Source organism: Triturus cristatus, chromosome 10, assembly GCF_964204655.1.
Source record: "Triturus cristatus chromosome 10, aTriCri1.1, whole genome shotgun sequence".
Classification (NCBI taxonomy): domain Eukaryota; kingdom Metazoa; phylum Chordata; class Amphibia; order Caudata; family Salamandridae; genus Triturus; species Triturus cristatus.
The window spans coordinates 23,310,867-23,336,354 of NC_140593.1; the positions used below are offsets into that span (position 1 = coordinate 23,310,867).

The window sequence follows — 25,488 nt, forward strand, 5'->3', positions numbered from 1 at the left end:
TGTTACATACAGGAGACTGGTCGGGCTAGGAGAGGTAGGGGACACGTTTGTACTCAACAAGGAATGTTCGAGTACTTAAATCTCGGATTTTTTTTAAATTCAATCCCGGATGTTTATTTTCCAGTGTAAAAAACACTTAAGCCGCTCTTTTTAATGAATGGATAAGCCTTCCCTCTCGAAGCAATATTGTGATCAGAACAAGAGGACAATACTCCCTGGGGCGCACAATTGAAAATGTCTGAAATCAGTTCTTAAGTGTGTTGGATTGCTGAATTTTACTTGGCCCACATGTATGGAAATAGAAAATTTTCATATTCTGTAGCGTACATTGAAATGATGGTTCTGAGATGGACAGTTTGATTGTCTTGAAAATAAATTGCTGCAAAGTCCTTTTGTTTAGAGCACTGCTGCCCTTTTTTGGGCTCTGTCGGCACAAGGGAAAGCCGGAGAGCATACATTTTCTTTCATCTAATTGCTGAACCGCGGATATTGTCACATCTACAGGGTAGTTTATATAATGTCATGACCCTAAAGCACTGTGTGAAACAGATTAGAGTCATACCAACAAGCATTGTCAATGCAATAGGACTCGCATTTACGCGAGACCTATTGCATTGCAAATAACAATGTGTGTGGGCGACGAGGCACGAGGGGGAGCAGCGGTGAGAAGGCATCGGACTTCGGTAGGGGGGACACAGAAAGAAAGTAGTATGTGCTGTGAAGGGGCAAGTGGCCGTGGAAGGACACAAATGACTGACATGGCTGTCATGGGGAGGGACTAACAAGCTTAAAACCAATTGGAAGGCAGCATTTAGAACCTAGGCCGATGAAGAAGATGGGCAGGAGAGTGGGTGGAGCTTCCACAAAGCTTCCACACTATAGTTTATACTGCATGCCTCATCAATAGACGAGACCTAAAAAATGATGAAAAGTACAAAAAATTGTAGTTGCAACTTGCAATGCCCCAATCAAACAAACAACAAATATTCTCCAATTTACTTGTAACATCTCAAATCCAAAAGTCCTCAAATCCAATGATGCAGCAGACACAAAGAGTGATCCTTCCAGCTCCAAATCCAAATGAAAAGTGAATAGGACATGGACAAAGCACTTGGAGGAGCCTGCTGGACAGGAACAGGAAGTTGGAGACTCTGGGGCACTTCCTTCCACTTAAAAAAAAAAAAAGAAAAAGGACTCCTTGGATAAAAAAAGTACATCCAAATGTCAATCGGAGGGGTTTTTTTTCATCCACATCATCATTTTTTAGAACGTTTTATGCTGCTGAAGAGATATTCTTCTCCAGATTGCAATTTCTGTATGTTCGGCATCGCAAGCTTCACCAAACTTCTGGCTGATGTCCGATGGTGGGTCCGAATGACATGTTCGAGATTGGACACTCTTGGGGGATCGGGCGGCCGGCTACCAAAATCTTGTGGCGCACGTGAATGGATAGGAAATCTCGATGGCGAACGTAGGATTCCCCGTAAGTCGCTACCGTGCATGAGAAAACACATTTTGAAAGTGCAAACAAGGAAAAATGTCCGCTACGCCGCAGATCGTGGAGTTTTCGGTAACTCCGCTTTCTGTGCGGAATGCGGAGTTGCTGAAAATCCGCAAACTTCGCGAGCGGAGCCGATTTTAATGCCCAGGGTTACCATATACGTGGTTCTTAAAAAAATTATATATTTAATTTTGATTTGTGTTTTTTAACTCATGCATTTTTTGGGTGTTTTTTAAAAAGAAACGTGAACATCAACAGAATGAACTGAGAAAACTTTCCCAAATATTTTGCAATTGAAACTAAGTGCAAAAACAACCAAAAAAAAAGACCAGTTGTGGTTTTTTGCAGCAACCACTGTCAAGCAACAGCTCCGGTCCAAGGCCCCACCATGTCTCATTTGTACCCACCCCCTAGGCTCCTTGGTTGCCCATGTTTATTATCCTACATAGGGTTTTAAATACTGATTCTACATTCACTACTGCTGGTTGTAGCAATGCTTGTTTAATTCAACCTGTAAATGCCAATGCTTGTTTAATTGTAGCAATGCTTGTTTCACTGTCTTCATTCTGACATGTGATAGCCAACTGTCATATTGCTGGGTGTGGCAAGCCTTGTGCAACTGCATGTGGAGGGGCGTGGTTTGCCATGTGATAGCCAACTTTACCTCATGTTTACCAGCACCTGCCCTGTTGGTTATAAAAGGGCAAGCCCTGCACATGCCTGTGCTAGGCTTATTTCCTGGATTCCTGCAGGTTGCTGTCTCAACATCTCTCAAGCTGTCAGTGCCATGCCCGATCTGACTTCTTCGATTTAGCTTTCAAGAGGATTCCTAATGCGTCAGACAAGCGAAGTCCTGCACATTTCTTCTGCTTATATTTCATCTTGGCTGTGACTTCTTGAGCTTGCGCTTGGCTACTTCTTTCGCGATTGGTGTAGAACATTAACCAGTGACTCTCTGAAGTGGCAACATTGCTTTTAAATGCGATTTTCTTGGTTTCTGTCTAACGCCCAATTCGAGACTTTTGAGAACAAGAAAAAAAAAGACTTTTAGTATGCTTATCACCCTTTAGGAATTAATGAACAGTGTTTGCATTCAGTATTTCCTATTTTTAGTACTGTGGCATAATTTGCTGTACTTTCCTTAGACAAGTTCAGAAATTGGAAACTCTAGTGCATGTTATGAATGGTGATATTTATTCTTGAAGTACAAGTGCACGTTCTGAATGGTGTGCACATGCTTTAGTCCTTTTATTGTTCAGTTCTGTCTTAGTTTGTTTTTCCTTTGAATCTTTTATTTTGAAATACTAACTCCTGTTGGAACAAAAAACTATACATGTAAACAAAAGCATAAAGTATACTATAAAGAGAAATCATATTATATACATATCTACCACAACTTTGGATTGAGATATTAAGAGGCTGCAAGTGGTTCTTGCATAAGGTAAATACACGTTTATTATATGACATTTCTATATATAAACTTGTGAGTGTGTATGTGTTTGTGGAGAAGTGTAACTATACTCATCGTTACTATTTTTATCGTCAGAGTATTACACAAACAAATGCTGTAGATTCCTCAGAGACCAAAGACGTGGTACCTGGCTGTCCCAGGCTGAGTAAAGAAGCAGTGTTTTTCTCTCCTCTTCTTTCTCATCCCCTGCCCCTTCCCTTTTGAGAGATCTGCCAGTGTGACAGCGTTTTAGTCGCTGCACTGGGAGGTGTTCCAAGAGGTATTGGGAGCATTAATTATTCATCGCTCCTGCAGACATCCTGAGATTACAGGTGCATGGTTACGCCATAACCTTACAACCACAACAGCATCCACAGATTGCTCTCCACAACAAAGAACGTTCTTGCTCTTAATGCACCAATGCTCAAGTCCTGCAAACTCTAGGATAATTTGGACACTTTGTGTTGATGCAGAAAAACCTGCTGAGGTGGTAGGCCCTGCAACCTCATCATCTTGTGACTTTCTTGTTGTAGTTTGCGATGATGTTTGTCTTGCGCAAGATTATGTTGATGTATTGTTTGCAGGTGTCTCATCATTGATGAAGTGCCACAGGTGTATTTTTTTCTTGGATCCCCGAGATAGCACCCTTTCACATAAAGTGCAGGTCACCTTGCGCACATTCACCTTTTTTTCACCAGGTATAATAGAAAAAAAAGCCCACAAGACACTTTCATTGCACTGCTTAATTGGCTCTTTCAAATCTTATTCTCCAGCAATGTCGTATGGTGGAATAGAAGAAGCCATTTTCCCAGTGGATTAAAAAAACACCAAAAAAATGCAATAAGGAAGAACAGAAAACACAAGAGCGGTGCCTTCTGAAGATGTTCCTGAAAGAGTAGAAATATGTGGGTGGGGTCCTGCAAGTTCTAGAATAAAAAGCTTCTTAACCAATGAAATGCTTTCTTTTGAAGACACATGGGATTTACGTACGAGACATGCAATCAGCGCACACCACGTGCGATTCCTATAACAATATATTTAACAATAATATAGCATTATTTTAGTTACACATACAATAAATGTACAGATTTTTATATCAATCTCTTGGTATAATATATATAATAAAATTATATATATATATAAATATATAAATAAATGTATATATAATAAATATATATATATATATGTAGATAGTTATAGTTAGGACCGTGTTTCCATAGGAAATCTGAAAATCCTATTTTGAATAACTTTGGCGCCGGTTGATGAATTCTCGCGAAATTTTCAAAACTAATGGGGCGCTCCCCTCAGCTCCTACCCTGAAAGTCTCGGGGTGATTCGTCAAGCGGGGGCTGAGAAAAAAGGGGGGTCCCAAAACACGTTTTCCCCATGCATTTTCCCATAGGACCTTTAGTCGAAGGTACAGCCCGAACGGCTGAACAGAAATACTTGAAATTTGGCAAAGAGGTAGTCCTCAGGTCAGGCATGTGCCTTTTGCATATATGGTGTCAATCTGTTCAGTAGTTCCTGAGAAAATTGCAGTTAAATGCACATAAATATCTATAACCGCGCGCACCTTAACGTACGCGAGCGTAATTCTGATTGGTGGTTACATGTCAGTCAACGTTCGAATCGGTCGAAATCAGGAAGTGTCGGCCGCCATTTTGTTTGTTGTGTGTGTGACAGGGAAAAAGAAAGGTGGAGAACATGAAAAGGGGGCAGGGTAGAGCGTTCCTGACCCCCTAGCCTTTGTCAGGGGGTCCCTGAAGGACCCCAAAAGGTGGGAAAAACATTTTTTTTTTTCAAAAAATCGCGGGGTGCGCGCACAGTGAAAAACATAAAAAAAAAAAAAACATTTTAAAAGAGTGTAAAATAAATATATAAAAAATATAATAAAACATACATAACTTAGCATTTAAAAAACCTTACAAATTCACTTAAAAAAACATAGGTTTCACACACGTTATAGTTAGGAATTAGCATTCAAAAAACCTTGCAAATTCACTTAAAAAACCATAGGTTTCACACATGTTATAGTTAGCTGGACATTTCACTCGTAAAAAAACCATTGAAATTCCACCGTTATAGTTAGTTCAGATAACTATGACTCGCGCGACCGCCACTCTATCACAAGGATGATGTCATCAGTGATGTCATGAGTGATGCCACTGACCATGTCATGAGTGATGTAATATGTGACGTCATCAGCAGTGGATTGCGGTCGCGCCAGTTATAGTTATCTGAACTAACTATAACGGTGAAATTTCAATGGTTTTTTACGAGTGAAATGTCCATCTAACTATAACATGTGTGAAACCTATGGTTTTTTAAGTGAATATATATATATATATATATATATATATATATATATATATATATATATATATATATATATATATATATATATACTTTTAAAACTAAATAACTTGCGCTGGATTAGCGTACCTGACGCAAGCCCGGAAATACATACGTGAGGTTACTCGGGACCGCCGCGGCTCCCGTTACTTCATTATGAGAAGTTTAATTTCTATATTATTCAAGTAAATATCACTTTTATAACCCTTTCAAAAACACATATACGATGGATTTAATACATTTATCCTGAATATCATGTATTTAAATTTTTAAACATGAAACATGAGAACCACGCACCCATCGCACACCGTACATGTATCGTGCATGACTTAACCAATATGGAGTCCAGAGTTTCAGATTTGCGCACCCACCGTGACCAGTCTACGATCGGTAGAAAATCTCATGTTTAAAAAATAAATAAATAAATACATATGTAAAGAGGATAAAACATCACCTTACCTTTATAAAACCTTAGAAATGTAGAAGAAGGATTTTAAATCCAAAATGTAAATTACACAAACTTCAATTTTTCAGATATTGTTGAACATATAGTGCCATTGTTGTTCCAATCTAAATTTAAAAACTAAGGTACAAAACCTTAGATTGATAGTAAAAAAAGCACATGTTTTTTGGACCTTATAGTTAGGAATTAGCATTTGAAAAATCCTTTGAAATTCAATGAAGAAAACATAGGTTGGAGGGACGTTATAGTTAGTTGGATATTTCACTTGTATAAAACCAGAGAAATTTGGCTGTTATAGTTAGTAGAGCTAACTATAACTCACACCCCCACAATGCACTGCTGATGACGTCACATATTACATCACTCATGACATGCTCAGTGACATCACTGATGACATCTCAAATGACATCACTGATGACATCAGTGACTACATCATCCATGAGATCATCTGATACACATCCTCACTCCCTAATAAAACATTTCATACACCCACTCTAAAATACAGACTACCAATATCAAAACCATAGACACAACAATAGCAGTCATGAGTGATGTAATATGAGATGTCATCAGCAGTGCATTGCAGGGGCGCAAGTTATAGTGAGCTCTACTAACTAAAATAGCTGAATTGCTCTGGTTTTATACAAGAGAAATATCCAACTAACTATAACGTCTCTGCAACCTATAGTTTTTTTCAGTGAATTTATATATATATATATATAGGGATCGTCAGACCAGAACCAATCGGGTCATGGACGGCGCAGCTGGTGCTGTTGAAAATGGAGCAAGCTTTCAGCTCTGGGGCCCACTGGAGGGCTGACATTGGTCCAAAAATGATTTAAATCGACACACAACCACTGGAGGTAACATTGGGCACTAAAATTAACTACAAGTTCGGACGTGCAATGGGAACTGAATAATTAAGAAACGGCACACCGGAGGCTAAGATAATTCAATTGTGCACGCAGTTAACTTGGAGAATGTGCAAAAGAGATGTGTTTCTTTAAATTGCCTCTGATAAAAGAGCATGAATGTGCTCTGACACACGTTAGGCTAATGGACATAAAAGCGGAGCTGCAATCCTGTTCCTAGCAATTAAAAGGTTGTGAACTTACTGGCTGGTGGATTGCGTCTTCAATGCAGGGGCAAACTATGGTTCATATATATATATATATATATATATATATATATATATATATATATATATATATTTATATATATATATATATATATTATTTTTTTTACACAAAAGATGCCGCACTCTGGAATCTTGTGAATTTTAATTACAGAGCCAGTCTGTCACACCGACACGTTTCGGCCAATACGGTCTTTCTCACATGAGACTGGCTCTGTAATTAAAATTCATATACCAGAGAGTGGCGTCTTTTGTGTAAAAATTAATTTGGCCATTGGTTCAGCCCAATGCCTGCACCCACTGCTGCGCGCCCCAACAAGAACCACATTGAACAAAAAAAAATATATATATATGTAATGGCAGAGCCCATTCAGGGCGGAATTGTTAGAATGTCATCAGTGATGTCATGAGTGATGTCACTGACCATGTCATGAGTGATGTAATATGTGACATCATCAGCAGTGCATTGCATGCGCTCGAGTGATAGTTAGCTGAACTAACAATAACGGGGGAATTTCAATGGTTTTGTACGAGTGAAAAGTCCAGTTAACTATAACCCCTAAAACTATGTTTTTTTCAGTGAATTTCTAAGGTTTTTTAAATGCTAATTCCTAACTATAACGTGCCTGAAACTTATGGTTTTTTCAGTGAATTTCAAAGGTTTTTTAAATGCTAATTTCTAACTATGCCTACAGAGATAGGACATGTGAAAAAACGCACAGAAAGAAAAAAAAGAAATGCAGAAAGAAGCAACGGAAGTCCTCAAAGACGAAGAAAAGCGCAGGAAGAAGGATAACGTGCAGAAAGAACAAACAGAAGAGCAGAAAGAAGCCTTGTTTCAAAATGATCCTGTACCCTCAACTTTTTCAGACGGATACTGGTGGTAACTGAGTCTGACTAACACTCTGAATACAGTGAAAACACCTACATACACTAGGGAACACTATGTGTTGGGGTCCCCCTGTGATTAACATGACCTCCTCTGTAAGCCCTTAGTATATAATAGGGCAGGGAATTAAAACTACCTCTTAAAACGTGCCACAGGGCGTGTTTGCACACTTCACCTCAGGCCCCGTCCCCTCGCTTCCCCACTGTGTAAACACGCCCTGTGGCCGTTTTAAGTTGGGAGATTAAGTCCCCTTGAATCCTGAGGGTCCCTAGGGTCCAACTAGACCACTAGGTACCTCCAGTAAGCGCCACAGAGCTGCGTTGCAGAGAGATGTAAATAGGGCAAGGCATAGACCACCTATGTGCAATGCAGCGCAGTGGCGCTTACTGGAAGCACCTGGTGGGCTAGTTGGACCCCAGGGTCCCTCAGGATTGAAGGGGAATTATTTCCCCAACTTAAAATGAGCCACAGGGCGTGTTTGCACATGTTAACTCAGGCCCCGTCCCCTCCCTTCACCATTGTGTAAACACGCCCTGTGGCCGTTTTTAGTTGGGAGATTAAGTTCATTTGAATCCTGAGGGTCCCTAGGGTCCAACTAGCCCACTAGGTACCTCCAGTAAGCGCCACAGAGCTGCGTTGCAGAGAGGTGTAAAAAGTGGCACGGCCTGGACCACCTCTCTGCAACGCAGCTCAGTGGCGCTTACTGGAAGCACCTGGTGGGCTAGTTAGCTCCCAGGGGCCCTCAGGATTGAAGGGGAATTATTTCCCCAACTTAAAACGTGCCATAGGGCGTGTTTGCACACGTCACCTCAGGCCCCGTCCCCTCCCTTCCCCACTGTGTAAACACGCCCTGTGGCCGTTCTAAGTTGGGAGATTAAGTCCCCTTGAATCTTGAGGGTCCCTAGGGGCAAAATAGCCCACTAGGTAGGACCAGTAAGCGCCATTGTAGAGAGGTGTAAAAAGGGGAACGGCCTGCACCACCTCTCTGCAACGCAGAGTAGTGGCACTTGCTGGAAGCACCTGGTGGGCTAGTTGGCCCCCAGGGTCCCTCAGGATTGAAAGGAAATTATTTCCCCAACTTAAAACGCGCCAGAGGGCGTGTTTGCACACGTCACCTCAGGCCCGTCCCCTCCCTTCACCACTGTGTAAACGCGCCCTGTGGCCATTCTAAGTTGAGAGATTAAGTCCCCTTAAAGCAAAGGGTCCCTAGGGTCAAACTAGCCCAGTAGGTACCTCCAGTAAGCGCCACAGAGCTGCGTTGCATAATGGTGTAAAAAGGGGCGTGGCCTAAGAACACCTGCCTGCAACGCAGCTCCCTGGCGCATACTGGAGATACCTGTTGGGCTAGTTGGCCCTCTGGGACCCTCAGTATTAAATATATATATATATAAATAAAAGACTGGCATCGTGCTGGAGGCCACGCCCCCTCCTTGCAGCACTCTGCAAACGCGCCCCCTGGCGAGTTGTAAGTTGGGGAATTAATTCCTCTTCAATACTGAGGGTCCCTGAGGGCCAACTAGCCCAACAGGCATCTCCAGTATGCGCCAGGGAGCTGCACTGCAGACAGGTGTTCTGAGGCCAAGCCCCTTTTTACACCTCTCTGCAACACAGCTCTGTGGCGCTTACTGGAGGTACCTAGTGGTCTAGTTTGACCCTAGGGACCCTTAGGATTCAAGGGGACTTAATCTCTCAACTTAGAACAGCCACAGGGCGCGTTTACACAGTGGTGAAGGGAGGGGACGGGGCCTGAGGTGACGTGTGCAAACACGCACTATGGCACGTTTTAAATTGGGCATATAATTTCCCTTCAATACTGAGGGCCCCTGGGGGCTAACTAGCCCACCAAGTGCTTCCAGTAAGCGCCACTGAGCTGCATTGCAGAGAGGTGGTCCAGGCCGTGCCACTTTTTACACCTCTCTGCAACGCAGCTCTGTGGCACTTACTGGAGGTACCTAGTGGGCTAGTTGGACCCTAGGGACCCTCAGGATTCAAATGAACTTAATCTCCCAACTAAAAACGGACACAGGGCGTGTTTAGACAGTGGTGAAGGGAGGGGACGGGGCCTGAGTTAACGTGTGCAAAAACGCCCTGTGGCCTGTTTTAAGAGGTAGTTTTAATCCCCCTGCCCCATTATATACTAGGGGATTACAGAGGAGGTCATGCTAATCACAGGGGGACCCCAACGCATAATGTTCCCTAGTGTATGTAGGTGTTTTCACTGTATTCTAAGTGTCTTTTAACATAGCACTGGCTCTAGGACTGGTTAGTCAGACTCAGTTACCACCAGTATCCATCTGAAAAAGTTAAGGGTACAGGATGATTTTGCAACAAGGCTTCTTTCTGCTCTTCTTTTTGTTCTTTCTGCATGTTATCCTTCTTCCTGCACTTTTCTTCATCATTGAGGACTTCTGTTGCTGCTTTCTGCACTTCTTTTTTTTCTTTCTGTGCATTTTTCTTCTTTCTTCACATGTCCTATCTCTGTAGGCATAGTTAGAAATTAGCATTTAAAAAACCTTTGAAATTCACAGAAAAAAACATAGTTTTCAGGCACGTTATAGTTAGGAATTAGCATTTAAAAAACCTCAGAAATTCACTGAAAAAACCATAGGTTTCAGGGGTGTTATAGTTAGCTGGACTTTTCACTTGTACAAAACCATTGAAATTCCCCCGTTATAGTTAGTTCAGCTAACTATAACTCACGCGGCTGCAATGCACTGCTGATGACGACATATATTACATCACTCATGACATGGTCAGTGACATCACTCATGACATCACTGATGACATCTCAAATGACATCACTGATGACATCACTGATGACATCATCCTTGTGATAGAGTGGCAGACCTCCTCTCACCCTAATATAACCTTTGATACACACATTCAAAAAGGGAGACTAACATTTTCAAAACAATGGACATACCAATACCAGTTACAACAACCTCTTCAGTAATTCTAAGATCCACAAACACATCCACTCATTTACCAACAGTCCTATACAGTCACTCATACATGTACTCACTCATCATATGTACTCATACACCTATACATCCTGTTACACAATGCCACTCATCCATAGAGTTACTCACACACATAGTCACTCATGCTAATAAAGAATCAAACATACATTTACTTGCATATACAGTTATACACACACCACCACACTTACTTCTACGGAAACTTACACATACTTAGTCTTTTAAACAATCACTTATAGAAACACATACTTATTCATACAGGAACTCTTTCAATCTCTCACTCTCACATATACTCACTTATATACACCAATTGTCACATATACTAGTTTAAAACATATGTAGTTACTCATAAAGACACTATTGAGACAGTCATTCACTCACTAACACACCCATACACACACTCATCCACCCATACAGTCCTGCACACATGCTGTCTTCAACATATACAAACAGTGAGTCACTCATTCATGCACCTCTGCACTACGTAATACCCCCACCGAACCATGCAGACACTCAGACTGATACTCAAAAAACCAACTAATAACCTATATAGATACCCATGTAGCTACTCACCAACCCATGCAGCCACTTATACACAAAGTGAGAGACTGATACAGATATTTAAACATTACTCACTAAGCCATGTATTCACTATGATACACTTAATCAGTCAGTTACACAATCAATTTTTCAAAAACAAATCATCCATTTAGACACTTATATCCCCATTTATTCTTCCATCGACCTTGAGATATACATATATAAAACATATTTAATTTTCAGAAAAACACACATTCACTGGAAGATGTCATCAGTGATGTCATCAGTGATGTCATTTGAGATGTCATCAGTGATGTCATGAGTGATGTCACTGACCATGTCATGAGTGATGTAATATGTGTCATCATCAGCAGTGCATTGCGGCCGCGTGAGTTATAGTTAGCTGAACTAACTATAAAGGGGGAATTTCAATGGTTTTGTACAAGTGAAAAGTCCAGCTAACTATAACACCCCTGAAACCTATGGTTTTTTCAGTGAATATATATATATATATTACCTACTGGCGGTCAACAGTAGGTAGATATAGTTAGGACCTATTATGTAAAAAGGGGCGTGGCCTCTGAATACCTCTCTGCAATGCGGCTCCCTGGCGCATACTGGAGGTACCTGGTGGGCTAGTTGGCCCCCAGGGGACCTCGGGATTGAAGAGGAATTAATTCTCCAACTTAAAATGCGCCACAGGGCGTGTTTGCACACATCACCTCAGGCCCTTCCCCTTCCTTTGTTAAAAGGTAGAGGCAGTCGCAGTCGATAACCTTCTAAGTATTGCCCGGCGATAATCGCCTCTTATACCATCCGATAATTAACCAACAAAGAGACAGGCGCCGGAGACTGGAAGGCAGGAAACAAAGTTTTATTCCGTCGGAGAAGAACACATCAGATCAGACAGCAAGGTATCGTCACGAGGTGCTCTAACTGCATCTCTGAGGCCTGGCCTCTTATACACAGGTTTACGATTTTATTGCAGGTTTATCATACATGGCAAATTCTTGAGATCGCTTTGATACATGAAAGAACATCCTCAGAATCCCCACTTCAAGCTCGTTCCCACACATATCTACAGTGGAAGTCCCCACCCCACCCACAGTAGGAGATGGCTATCACACAGCTGGACATTCCGCCAATTCCCGGGGGTGTGTGCGACTGGTCGGGTCTCAGGGGGTGGGGGGGGCCTTGATCTACTGTAATCCCTTTGATGTGGGGTGTTTCCCTTACAGTAGGGGCAATAAACTGCATCCGCAGGGCTAGGTGATGGCCTGGGATCGGCCCGGACAATCAGGCGAAGAGGAAGGGGGGTTATCAAAGAGATGTAGGACCATATATGGGATGTCGGTCAGGCGTGGGATGTGGTTCCATGGCAGGGTCGCGCAGAAGGAGAGGGTTTATGGCCCGTGTATGAGAGAGCGGGGGTGGCCGGTGCGGGGGGATGTTCGCAGCGCCAGAGGGACGCGTTGGCGATCGACAATGAGCAGGGAGAGAGGCCATGGTGCCTAAAATGGCTGCCGTGTGTTTTTGCGTGTGGTGCTGGGGAAAGACAAGATGGCACAGATAATGTTCAGATACGAACTAAATTTCCACAGTCCTCCCTTTTAACATATCTCGCCAGCTTGCTTAGTTCGGATCTATCCCCATAATATTACGCATTTCTACTTCATACAAAGCTTTCATACGTTCGGCTTCAAAGTCCAGAGTCTTAGGACAGATACAGTTTGTAAAAAGTGAACACAGAGGTGGCAAGCATTGAATACCCAGGCAGCATCCACATAGTATTACGATTGGTATCAGGATAAACGTAAACAACCTCCACCCCCAACTTTTAAGAGTGTCCCAAAACCAACTCCCAAGCGACCATCCTTCTTGCTCCTGATGAACCTCTGCGGAAAGTCTGTGGAGGTGTTCAATCGCCTTGTAGACTGAGGGTGAGTTATCCGGTACGTAGGTACAACAGCTGGACCCAATGATGCGGCATGCTCCTCCACGATCGGCCAGAACTACGTCTAGAACGAGGCGGTTCTGAAGAGCTACCAGGCGGATGGCCTGAAGCTCAGCGGTGTTGTTGGTGAGGATGCCGGCTGTAATGTTCATTGTTGTTTCGACTGCCTGGGTTAAGTGGCGGATGGCATGGCTGTTTGCCATTGGGCCCCAAAGTGGAACAAGTCCTTTTACTGCGTCCATGAACTGTGCTACGGTGGAGTCGGCTTGCACAATGTCTTTGGCGCGTTTCTGTCGGTGATGGTTTGCTGGAGCCACATATGTCGGAGGAAGGACAAAAGCGATGTAGCAGGTGCCTCCCCAACCTTTCGGAAGCCAGGTGTAGGCCTTAGTACCACAGACGAAGTACATATTTGGGGAGGTAACAAAGGAGGGTGGATCAACTGAGTCCAATGTTCGGGTGATGAGGCAGGAGCTGTGGCCCACCAGCTGCGCCCCCAGGCCTTCGAGGCACACAAGTCCAGTGATGTTGATGACGGATAGGGCCACTGTTAGGGTGGCGGCCGTTCGTTTCCGGAGGTAAGAGAAGGTGGGTCTGGCTGGGTTGTTGAACACCTGCATTTCAACTCGTTCTTTGGCAGGGATGTCCATGTGAAAGGAAGTGTTTGATCTCAGAGGACAGAAGGGGGCAGAAGTTCTTCCAGTTTTGTTCAGCCAGAACCCATGGTAGAAGTGTGACACAGTTTTGCCGGAAGTGGCATTGTCCTTGTAGCTTTCTTGCAGGAGGATTAGCCAGGCGAGGCAGGAATCATGGACAGAATAAGGTGAAGGGATGAAAGGGATAGAGTGTCCAGTGGCGTGTGGTAGCAATCCACAGATCCAGCAATTAGTGGCATTGGTGGCAAGATTGTGTTGGTGGAGCAACTGCACAAAAGAGTTATTCCAGAACTCCTTACGTCTTTCTCGGAGTTGGGGTGAAAGTGAGATCAGATGGTGTTCTTTCATGGTGGTAGGTTGAACGGTGGTCAGCAATGTCTTATGAGCGGGTGCGCTCTCCTCCATGATCCAGAAGGTGACCATGAGGAGAAGGCAAAAGAGAAGGGTAATAAAAAGTGCAATAGTCTTTGAGCTGTGCATTTTGTCAGTCTTCGGGTTTTTGTAGTGGATCTTCGGACGTCCGGTTGCTTCCATCATCTTCATGTCGGGTGCTTCCATCATCTTCAAGGGACTCGGTAGCGGGCAGAACCACAGGCTTTGTTTAATTTCTCTTCTGGAGGCCTTTGGGGTGATTAGGCTACCGTTTTGAGATTTCGACTTAGTTCGTGGTCTGCTTAGCCGAGGTTTCCTCCTTTCGTCGCAGGTTATACCCTTCCTTGGATGGCACAGTGGGATCGGGATATTTCATTAGTTCAAGTGCCTATGTATCTGGGTAGCAGCTCAGGGATGGTCGGTCTTTGTCCAGGGGTTCCTCTTGGGCGGTGATGTTGTCGGTTGTCGTCAGGGTCGGTGATATCTTCTTACAATGGTGTGCGTGCAGCCAATTACGCTTCCCTTCCACTCGAAGAGCTGTTCGGGTGGTGATTAGGACTTGCAGGGGGCCTGTCCAGCGGGGCTCCAGACTCTTGGCGCGCTGGAAGTTACGCACTAAGACGAAGTCACAGGGTTGGATATCGTGCCCGGGGCCCCTGGAAGCATCGGGAATGGCTTGCAGCACCTGCTGATGGATAACAGACAACGTTTTAGTTAGGTTGTACAAATAGTCAGACATGAGGACGTCCGGGACGTCGTGGATGGATGTCGGTTTCGGTGCGGTCCAGAGGTTCATGGGACGCCCGAAGACGACCTCATAGGGGGTTAAGTGGTGTTTGGTAGGAGTGGTACGCATTGATAGCAATGCTAGCGGGAGGGCGTCTGGCCATTTCAGTCCTGTGGTGGCAACTATTTTGGCTATCTTGAGCTTCAATGTGGCATTATGTCGCTCAACCAAGCCTGCAGATTGGGGGTGGAAGACCGCATGGAACTTTTGTTTTACACCCAACCCCTTTAGGATGAGTTGGATAACTTCGGCTACGAAGTGGGGGCCGTTGTCGCTCCACAGAATTCGACAAAGGCCGTAACGGGGGAAGAATTCTTTCAGCAATACTTTTGCGGTAGTCACAGCAGTGTTGTCGCGGGTTGGGTAGGCTTCCACCCACTTGCTGAAGGCACACACGACGACAAGTACGTACTTCAAACCTTGGCACCTTTCTAATTGGATGTAGTCCATTTGTAGGACTTCAAAGGGGTGATTAGGGACCCCAAACCCTCCCCGGGGTACAGCAGTTCCTTTCCCAGGGTTGTGTTGGAGGCATACCAGGCATTGTTGGACCAGACGTTTGGCTGAGTCTGGGATCTTGTCATTGTGCCAAACTTTGGAGATGAGTTCGATCATGGGGGCAGACCCTATGTGTGCGGGGGAGTGTGCCATGGTCAGCATGGGGATCAGGTATGAGTCAGGTAGCAACCATTTGTTTGAGTCTTTAGTTCGCCAGCAACCGTCATCATCCTTCAATCCCACCCGTGCCCATTCAGTCAATTCGTGTGGTGAGCTGGCTAATTGGATGTCCCTAATCGTTTCTCTAGCATCCTTCCACTTCTCAGTTTGTGACCTGGTCACATACATGCGGGTCGTGGACCTATTTTCGGCTGTGGTTCGGGCAGTACTGTCAGCCAGAGCATTTCCCTGTCCTATAATGTCTGTCACCTTCTTGTGTGCCTGGAATTTGATCACAGCTAGCCGTGTGGGGAGGAGGACTGCCTCGGTCAAAGCGGAGACTAGATCTCCATGTAAGATGGGTGTGCCATGTGAAGTCAGGAATCCTCTCTCTTTCCATAGGAGCCCAAAGTGGTGTACTACCCCGAAGGCATACTGGCTGTCAGTGTAAATGTTTGCGGTTGTCCCCGCTGCTAGGATGCATGCTCGGGTGAGAGCAATCAGCTCAGCCGCCTGTGCGGATCGCTGTGTGATGCGGGCTGTCTCAACAACTTTTCGGGCTGTGGTAACTGCATAGGCGGCTGAGGTGGTGCCATCGGGGAGCTTGATGCATGAGCCATCCACCCACAGTTCTCCGTCAGGGTCCGGGAAGGCAGAATCTCGGAGGTCAACCCTACTCTTGTTCTGTTCGTCGGTGAGGGTCACGCAGTCATGTATAGGGGACGCATTGGGGTCAGTGTCAGGGAGAGGTAGTAGAGTAGCTGGATTCAGAGTGGTGCGTCGTTTCAATGTGATGTGGGGTGCAAGCAGAGTCAGTTCATAACCAGTCAGTCGTGCGCTAGTCAGGTGCTGAGTCTTGGTCTGGTTCAGGAGGGTGTCAACCGCATGGGGTACTAACACAGTGAGGGGGTTCGAGAGCACGATCCCCTCACTTTGCCGGATAGAGACATCAGCGGCGGCTACTGCTCGAAGGCAGGCGGGCAAAGCTCTGGCTACAGGGTCAAGGGTGGCAGAGAAGTAGGCACAAGGGCGTTGTTTAGGACCTATGGACTGGGTTAGAACAGACAACGCACATCCCTCCCTTTCGTGGGTGAAGAGGGAGAAAGGTTTAGTGTAGTCTGGGGTTCCTAGGACTGGTGCTGAACAAAGGGCATCTCGCAATTTTTTGAAGGAGGACTGGCATTCGGGTGTCCAGGGGAGGGGGAAGGGGACGTCTTTAGCCAGCAGGGAAAGCAGAGGTTTTACAATGAGGCTGAAGTTTGGCAACCACTGTCGACAGAAGGAGGTGAGACCAACCAGGGACCGCACTTGCTTCTGAGTTTTGGGGACAGGGGTTTCTAAGATGGTCTGAATTCGGTCAGGTGTAAGTTTCCTCCCGTCTTTGGATAGGAGGTGGCCTAGGTATGTCACTTGAGGTTGGCAGAATTGTAACTTCTTCCTGGAGACCTTGTGACCGTTCTCCGCAAGGAAGTGGAGGAGGTGAATGGTGGCCGTAATTGCAAGTGGAGTGGTGTCGGCCGCCAGAAGAATGTCATCGACGTACTGTATTAACGCCACTCCGTCTGGTAGTTGGACTGCATCTAGTTGTCTCTTGAGGGCTTGGCTATAGATGCTGGGGCTCTCAGTGTAGCCTTGGGGTGCCCTACAGAATCTGTATGAACGGGCTTTTAGGGTGAAGCCGAACAGGTAGCGGCTGTCTGGGTGGATGGGGATGGAAAAGATTGCGTTCTTGAGATCAATAACGGTAAAGGTGGTGGCAGTGGACGGAATCAGGGTGAGGATGGTGGTGATGTCCGAGACCATGGGGTACTGGGGTATGACTACTTTGTTAACCTCTCGCAAGTCAACAATGAAGCGGTATGCTTTCTCGTCTCCCTCACCTTGCTTCTTTACAATAGGTAGGATAGGGCTGTTGCAAACATTACTGACTACTTCTTCTACCACTCCTGCATCGACTAGGGACTGGATGATTTCCACCAATGCCTTCTCGCCTTCGGGCGATATCCGATACTGTGGAAGCTTTGGGAGCACTGCGTCCGGTCGGACGGTTATGTGTACAGGGTCGATCACCATGCGCCCTACATCTGAGTCGGTTTTAGCCCATAGATGTGAGGGTAGCGTATCGAGTAGGGACAGGTCAGCATCGGTTATAGAGAACATACGTCGTGTGAGACAAGGCCTGAACAGATCTGGGTTATCGTGCAGGATGAATCGAACTCCGTCTGGGGAACATCTGATGGTAGCTCGGAAATGTTTTAGCAAATCAAGTCCCATAATAGCATCGGGGGTGTTGGAGGAGAGCAGGAATGTCGTGTCAGTGGTGTTATCTTCCAAGTCAAAGGAGATTGGTGCTGACAAGGGGTTAGTGGAGGGCGTTCCATCGAAGCCTATTGAGGTTACGTGTGAGCCAGACAAGAGTGCCCTAGGAATCAGTCGTTTAGATAACGCACTACGTGTCGCCCCAGTGTCTACCAGAAATGGAGACTTTGTGCCCAAGACCTTAGCAGTGACGTAAGGACCTTGCTGGTCAACACGGAGTTCGACTGGATCCCTCCCTTGCCCCTGGCGGTCCTATGCAAAGTCATGGGTGTTTTCGTAGTCGGACTGCTGGCACTGGTTCTGTCGGGGGCGGTCAAAGGTGTTTGGTGTGCCTGGCCTGTCGTTGGTGGTGTCGTTCGTGTACCCTCGTCCCTGTCCTCTACTTCTGGGGTCATATGCTATGTCTCTGGTGTCTCTATTTCTGTTCATTTCCAGAAGGACCGGGCACTGAGATTTCCAGTGTCCGAACCCTCTACAGAACGCACATTGGTTCCCGTCTAAGTCTCCTCGTCCAGCGTAAGGTGTAGGTGTATGGTCTCTAGGGGGTAGCTTTCTAGGGGCGGTCTGTTGGTAATTTCCTTTAGGGGGCTCCCTTCCTATGGTCACCCCTTGTAACTGAGCTATCATTACTCTTTCCTTCAGTTCCTTTTTCTTTCTTTCGGACGCCCTATCGCTCTCATTCTTTTGGTGTTCCTAGTATTGGGCCATCTGGAGGATAGCTGCGGGTTTTGAGGCTGCCCAACTACTTTCGCTGGTCTGTAGCTTCTGGGAGAATTCTTGTGACAGACCCTTCACGTAATTCTGGACAAAGAGGTGGTGTCCGGTTGCAGTGGTCATGTCCTGGCCACTATAATCGGAAAACACTGTCTCGAATCGAGAGAAGTATTCAGACACATCCTCCTGGGGTTTCTGGCGACAAGCCGTCACTATCGACCAGTCTACCTTTCTTTCTGGGATTAGAGTTTTCAATTTCTGTACGATCTTGTCTGGGAGCTCCAATATGGCTTTTGGGGGTTTTTGTCCCGGTTCTCGCTGTTTATCTATGGTATCGAGTTGTACCCAGGTATATCCGAACGGCTCAGCGTGGTCGACTTTCCGGATTTGCTTCCACACATCAGCCGGCAGACATAACCCGAAGAACAAGTCGATATCTGCTAAGGTCATTATTGTTGAACCTAAGGCTGTACCTAGTTCGGTGTAGAAGGCAGTTGGGTTCTTTCTTAAGTCGGGTAGGGTTTTTCTAAAGGTCAAAATGTCTTGTCGGTCCCATGGCTGGTAGACCCAGTTATATACAACCCTTCCTTTCGCATCTTGGTGGTTGATGTCGTCGTGTGTTCCCTGTCCTCGTGGGGGGACCCAGTAGGGGGCGGCTTCTTTGATGGGCATCATGGTATCAGCTCTTCCTGCCTGGGGTTCAGTCGCTATGGGGGTCTCGGCTTTGGTTGTCTGTCTGTGTTTGTTAAGATGCCGGGAGACCTCAAGTGTACGAGTGAAGAGGTCCGTCACATCGCCCTCTCCTCCTTCCCCAATGTCTACCTTCCTATATAGGGTCGCTAAGCCTTGTGGACCCTTATCGTGGTACCTATCCTCATATGTATTCAGGGCGTGATAACAAAGTCGTACGACGAAGTGTCGTCTGTGGTTGTCGGCATACGAGTTATACATGTCTGTTATATACTCCTCACTTTCCTTTCGCTCTACTAGTGTCCTTACAATCTTATCGAGTCCGGCTCGTTCATCCTTTGTTAGTCGATTTACTCTGGCGGAATCTTTCTTTCTCATTTCAGGGTCATCTGACGTTATTGCTAACGTTGAGTTCAGCACAAGAGGCTCGGCCGGCGCGGAGGCCGTGAGGACCGAGGCCCTGGTACTGCTTTCACTTGCGTTTGGGGGTTGTGGGTGCTGCACTATAGGTTGGGAGGGAGCGTATGGAGGGGGCATGTAGATGATCGGGGGACCTAATAGTAATTCGTCATTTGTTTGTTGCCTGGAAGGTAACTCAGGGTAGAGCGCAGAGGAGGTCCTAACAGGGCACTGGCCTGATGTTTCAGACTCTTGTTTTAGTTTAGCTTCCTTTCTCTCCTTTATCTCTTCCTCTAACTTTCTAGCGGCAAGGTGAGCTGCCTTTTGTAATTCCCTTTCTGCTTTTACTTCTTCCCTCTTTTTCCGTTGCGTTGCTTCTTTGCGCCACATGCCGATACTGTCAAGCATAGTAGGCGTTGTTTTATTACTACGTAGAGCTATTTCTAGTGTTTCTAGTTTGTGATCATTGAAGGATCTCATCAGTGGCCACTGACTCTCGGGGTCCCCCTTTGTATATTTATGCCATAGCTTGCTATAAGCTACGGTGACTAGTCCATATTTAGTGAACATGTCCTTATTAGGGGTGCCTTCCAGTGGGGCCGGATGGTTCACCTCTAATAAGCGGTCTGGGCAGAACCAACTACCAATCAGTGGGGAGAAGACAGGCATGACGGGTTACAACGGGGACAAAAGTCTGCACTACCTATCTTTTCACTGCTTACAAAGACTAGACAGAATATCTCTATTCCACATTATTTGCAAGCAGAGAATACCTCCAAAGAACCAATATCGAACAACTAGTGTTCGGACAATCAATCAATCAATGGGGAGATAAAAATAGGCACGACGGGTTACAATGGGGACAAAAGTCTGCGTTACCTACCCTTCACTATTTGCAAAGACTAGACAGAATATTTCTATTCTACGTTATTTGCAAACAGAGAATATCTCAAAGAGCACTATTCTTCAAAACAATCAATGTTCGGACAATCAATCAGTGGGGAGATAAAAATAGGCACGACGGGTTACAATGGGGACAAAAGTCTGCGTTACCTACCCTTCACTATCTGCAAAGGGGGGGGGGGAGTGTTTCTACTCTTCCCTGTTTGTAGACAGCGAATATCTCAAAAAGAACAATCAAATAAGTAATACTAGTATTTTCAATCAATCAATCAATCGTTTCGCAATTTGTCGTGTTACACGACCTTACCCAGGCCGCATGGACAGTTTCTCGTCTTCTGCCTCCAGCGCCCGATCGTCCTCTACTCTCTGTACTTGCCGCGGCACTCCTGATGGTTCGCAGTCAGGACCGTAGATCACTCGAGAGAGGTCTGCTCGGAACCAGTGAAGTTCGGATGATCGGCTGCCAGACGAGGGTCTATCAGGCAGGAGCTCTCCCGATCGCTGCAGTCGTTCACTCTGTCGTTGGGACCTCTCTCACTGGATCCACGTGTCGCTGATGGGCCCCACGCTTGGGACACCAATTGTTAAAAGGTAGAGGCAGTCGCAGTCGATAACCTTCTAAGTATTGCCCGGCGATAATCGCCTCTTATACCATCCGATAATTAACCAACAAAGAGACAGGCGCCGGAGACTGGAAGGCAGGAAACAAAGTTTTATTCCGTCGGAGAAGAACACATCAGATCAGACAGCAAGGTATCGTCACGAGGTGCTCTAACTGCATCTCTGAGGCCTGGCCTCTTATACACAGCTTTACGATTTTATTGCAGGTTTATCATACATGGCACATTCTTGAGATCGCTTTGATACATGAAAGAACATCCTCAGAATCCCCACTTCAAGCTCGTTCCCACACATATCTACAGTGGAAGTCCCCACCCCACCCACAGTAGGAGATGGCTATCACACAGCTGGACATTCCGCCAATTCCCGGGGGTGTGTGCGACTGGTCGGGTCTCAGGGGGTGGGGGGGCCTTGATCTACTGTAATCCCTTTGATGTGGGGTGTTTCCCTTACAGTAGGGGCAATAAACTGCATCCGAAGGGCTAGGTGATGGCCTGGGATCGGCCCGGACAATCAGGCGAAGAGGAAGGGGGGTTATCAATGAGATGTATGACCATATATGGGATGTCGGTCAGGCGTGGGATGTGGTTCCATGGCAGGGTCGCGCAGAAGGAGAGGGTTTATGGCCCGTGTATGAGAGAGCGGGGGTGGCCGGCGCGGGGGGATGTTCGCAGCGCCAGAGGGACGCGTTGGCGATCGACAATGAGCAGGGAGAGAGGCCATGGTACCTAAAATGGCTGCCGTGTGTTTTTGCGTGTGGTGCTGGGGAAAGACAAGATGGCGCAGATAATGTTCAGATACGAACTAAATTTCCACACCTTCACCATTGTACAAATATCCCTCTAAAATCAGCCGAACTACGAATTCCAATTTACTCACCTGTTATCAGGAGAGAATCCAGTGCTGCATCTTTTAGCCCAGCACTGACCCTGAAAAGTAATTCTAAGCGTACTTACCAGTAACTTTTATTTCCTTCCATAGGAATTCATTGTGTGGTTTTCACCAGGAAATGTTCTAAGTCTCCATTTTTGAAAGGTACAAATATTCCTCTAAAATCAGCCGAACTACGAATTCCGATTTACTCACCTGTAATAGGGATGCATGTTTTAGCCCAGCACTGACCCTGAAAAGTAATTCTAAGCGTACTTACCAGTAACTTGTATTTCCTTCTATAGGAATCCATTGTGTGGTTTTCAGCAGAAAAGATTCTAAGTGTCCATTTATGAAACGTACAAATATTCCTCTAAAATCAGCCGAACTACGAATTCCGATTTACTCACCTGTAATCAGGAGAGAACCCAGGGCTGCATGTTTTAGCCCAGCACTGACCCTGAAAAGTAATTCTAAGCGTACTTACCAGAAACTTGTATTTCCTTCCATAGGAATCCATTGTGTGGTTTTCACCAGAAAAGTTTTAAGTGTCTATTTTCACAAACTAAAAATATTCCTAAAAAATCGTCTGTATGACTTAAACACATTCTTTCAACAGTTTACAGGAGGTTGGCCAGTGCTGGATCCAGGATCCACCACTGAGTAAGAAAAAGTAACGATAACACTACTTACCTGCTAAGTGAATTTTCTGCCATAGGATAACATTGGTGAGTCTATGTGAAAATATTTCCAAGTGTCAACTTTTAAAATACAATAATATTCCTTAAAAATAACTACTGTAACCAAAACGCTTTTACTCATCTGTTTACAGGAGATGTCCAAGGACTGACTTTAGGATCCAGTCCTGTGGTTAGAAAAGTAATCCATAAAGTAACTAATTGCATTTAACTAGACATTCACATTGAGCTCAATGTTGGTTTGTGTCTGAAATTGTGTTGCCCATTGCAACAACTGTAACTACTGTATTTAAAAGTCTGTTGCCTATTTGCCAAGTATTTAAACTAAAGTATTTCATTCTGAGAAAGTATATTTTGTATTGTAATGTATAATGTAATTATAATGTAATTAAAGAAAATATACATAAAAATTAAAAATGTAGTAAATCAGTATCAAAAAAATCAGTATAACAATTAATACAGTAAAAATTGTCATTTACAAAACCTTTGAAATTCACTGAAAAAACCATAGGTTTCAGGCATGATATAGTTAGGAATTAGCATTTAAAAAACCTTTGAAATTCAACGAAAAAACCATAGGTTTCAGGCCTGATATACACCCTTATGCATCAAGCCAAAATCCAGTCGGTAAAATACCGATTCGGTAATAGCTCCCGGTATTGTGTTAAAAATACCCAATCCCAATGCATCAACCCAAAACCCGAGCAAATAACGAATCGCTAAATAAATAACCTCGAACATACCGAATCGCTAATACCAAAAATGCTAATTTACCGAATCGCTAAATACCGAATCCGCAATTACCGAAATCACTATTAGCTCCCGGAAATTGCCAATAGCAAATAAAGAATCGCACCCCAATGCAAGAAAACTCGCTAATTCCGAAAATCCCAAAAATCGCTATTTTGCCAGAGCTAAATAAGGGGAATCAAAACCTGGAGGTAAAGTCAAAAAAAAAAAAAAAAAAAAAAAAAATTCCTACATGTGCAAATGATTGAGGCAATCACTAAACCCTTAAATTTGGCCCAGGAGACCCTGTTGGCTCCCCCAAAATGGCTGCCCTCTACGTGCTTGCAAGGAGGATGCGGATCAATGCAGCAGGACAGCGCAGGAGAAGGGTACAGGAGAGAGTGTTCAGACTGCGCATAACCCTGCTCGGCCAGAATGAGGACGAGGTGTACCAGAAATATCGCCTCAATCGCGCTATGATCATGCGCCTGATTGCAGACCTGGAACCATTACTGCAGCACCAGACCCACCGGACAAATGCTATCCCTGCGCACGTTCAGGTACTATGCAGCCTGCACCTACTGGCCTCTGGGAGTTTCCAGGGGGTAATTGCGGTTGCTGGAGGTGTTTCGCAAAGCGCACTGTCACGCTTCTTCCAAAAATTCCTAGATGCCATGCTGACAATGCTCCACAGACACATCAGCTTCCCCACAACCCCACAGCAGTTGGACCGCACTAAACAGGCATTCTACCAGGTGGCACAATTTCCACATGTGATTGGATGCATCGACTGCACGCATATCCCCATATGCCCTCCGTCAGCAAATGAGTACCTTTTCAGGAACCGCAAGTCATACCACTCGATCAACGTGCAGGTTGTGTGCGATGCCAACAACATCATAACGGACCTAGTGGCACAATTCCCAGGGAGCACACACGACTCATACATCTTCCGCAACAGTGGAATGCACAGGCGACTACTCAATGGCGAATTTGGAGAGGGACTCCTGTTAGGTAAGTAGAACTATGCTTCCCCACACCAACACCACACATGTATGTACATCACCAATGCTAAGTCTATGCTTCTATCTTCTAGGTGACAGTGCTTACGCCCTGCGGGAATACATACTAACCCCATACCTAAATCCAGCAACCCCGCAGGAACATCGCTACAACGCTGCACACATCAGCACGAGGAATGTGATAGAGCGGACTTTTGGGATTCTCAAGAGCCGCTTCCGTATCCTCCACAAGACTGGCGGCGCAATGCTATACCAACCAGACACATGCTGTCGAATAATTGCTGTATGTGCAATGCTGCACAACATTGCCACCAGAAGGGGGATACCCATGGAGGTGGACAGGGATGACGACCCCCAGGCTGACCAACCACCCGCCCAACGACGACCGGCACACATCCCAAACACAGCAGAGGGCCATAGGAGGCGGACAGACATAACGCAAAATCATTTTTGACCCTGGGTAAAATGAGACATTACAAGTTGGTGTTGGGTGCAACTGTTTAATGCACAGTAGCACTGAGGATTGTGCAACAGAACTAGCATTGTGAATCATGCTCCGATTGCATAAATGTAAATAAAAGGTTCCTTAAAGTCAGGCCTGTGCAAACAGAATAATTGGATGGCCATGGTTGCTCCACCATGGACCTGCAGCATGTACAAATTTCTAGTGCCGCTTGCCACGTACACCAAGCCTCCGCTCAGGTGCATCCATACCCTCACCACGGCCTGTCCCCGTGGAGGCACGCGAACTTCGGCGCCTGGTGCTGGCCTCTGCCAGTGACACGCTGC

The 25,488-nt window shown here is 45.4% G+C and overlaps 2 protein-coding genes across 2 annotated transcripts in view; one reads left to right on the forward strand and one right to left on the reverse strand.

Annotated features, from left to right (window-relative positions):
- LOC146788738 (vomeronasal type-2 receptor 26-like) overlaps positions 1 to 25,488 on the forward strand; it is a 634,528-nt gene that overhangs the window by 449,919 nt on the left and 159,121 nt on the right. The gene's annotated exons all lie outside the window — the stretch shown is intronic.
- On the reverse strand, positions 12,941 to 14,479 carry LOC146788739 (endogenous retrovirus group PABLB member 1 Env polyprotein-like). The gene has a single exon (XM_085630100.1). The coding sequence runs from the start codon at positions 14,477 to 14,479 to the stop codon at positions 12,941 to 12,943; it is 1,539 nt and encodes a 512-aa protein (XP_085486226.1).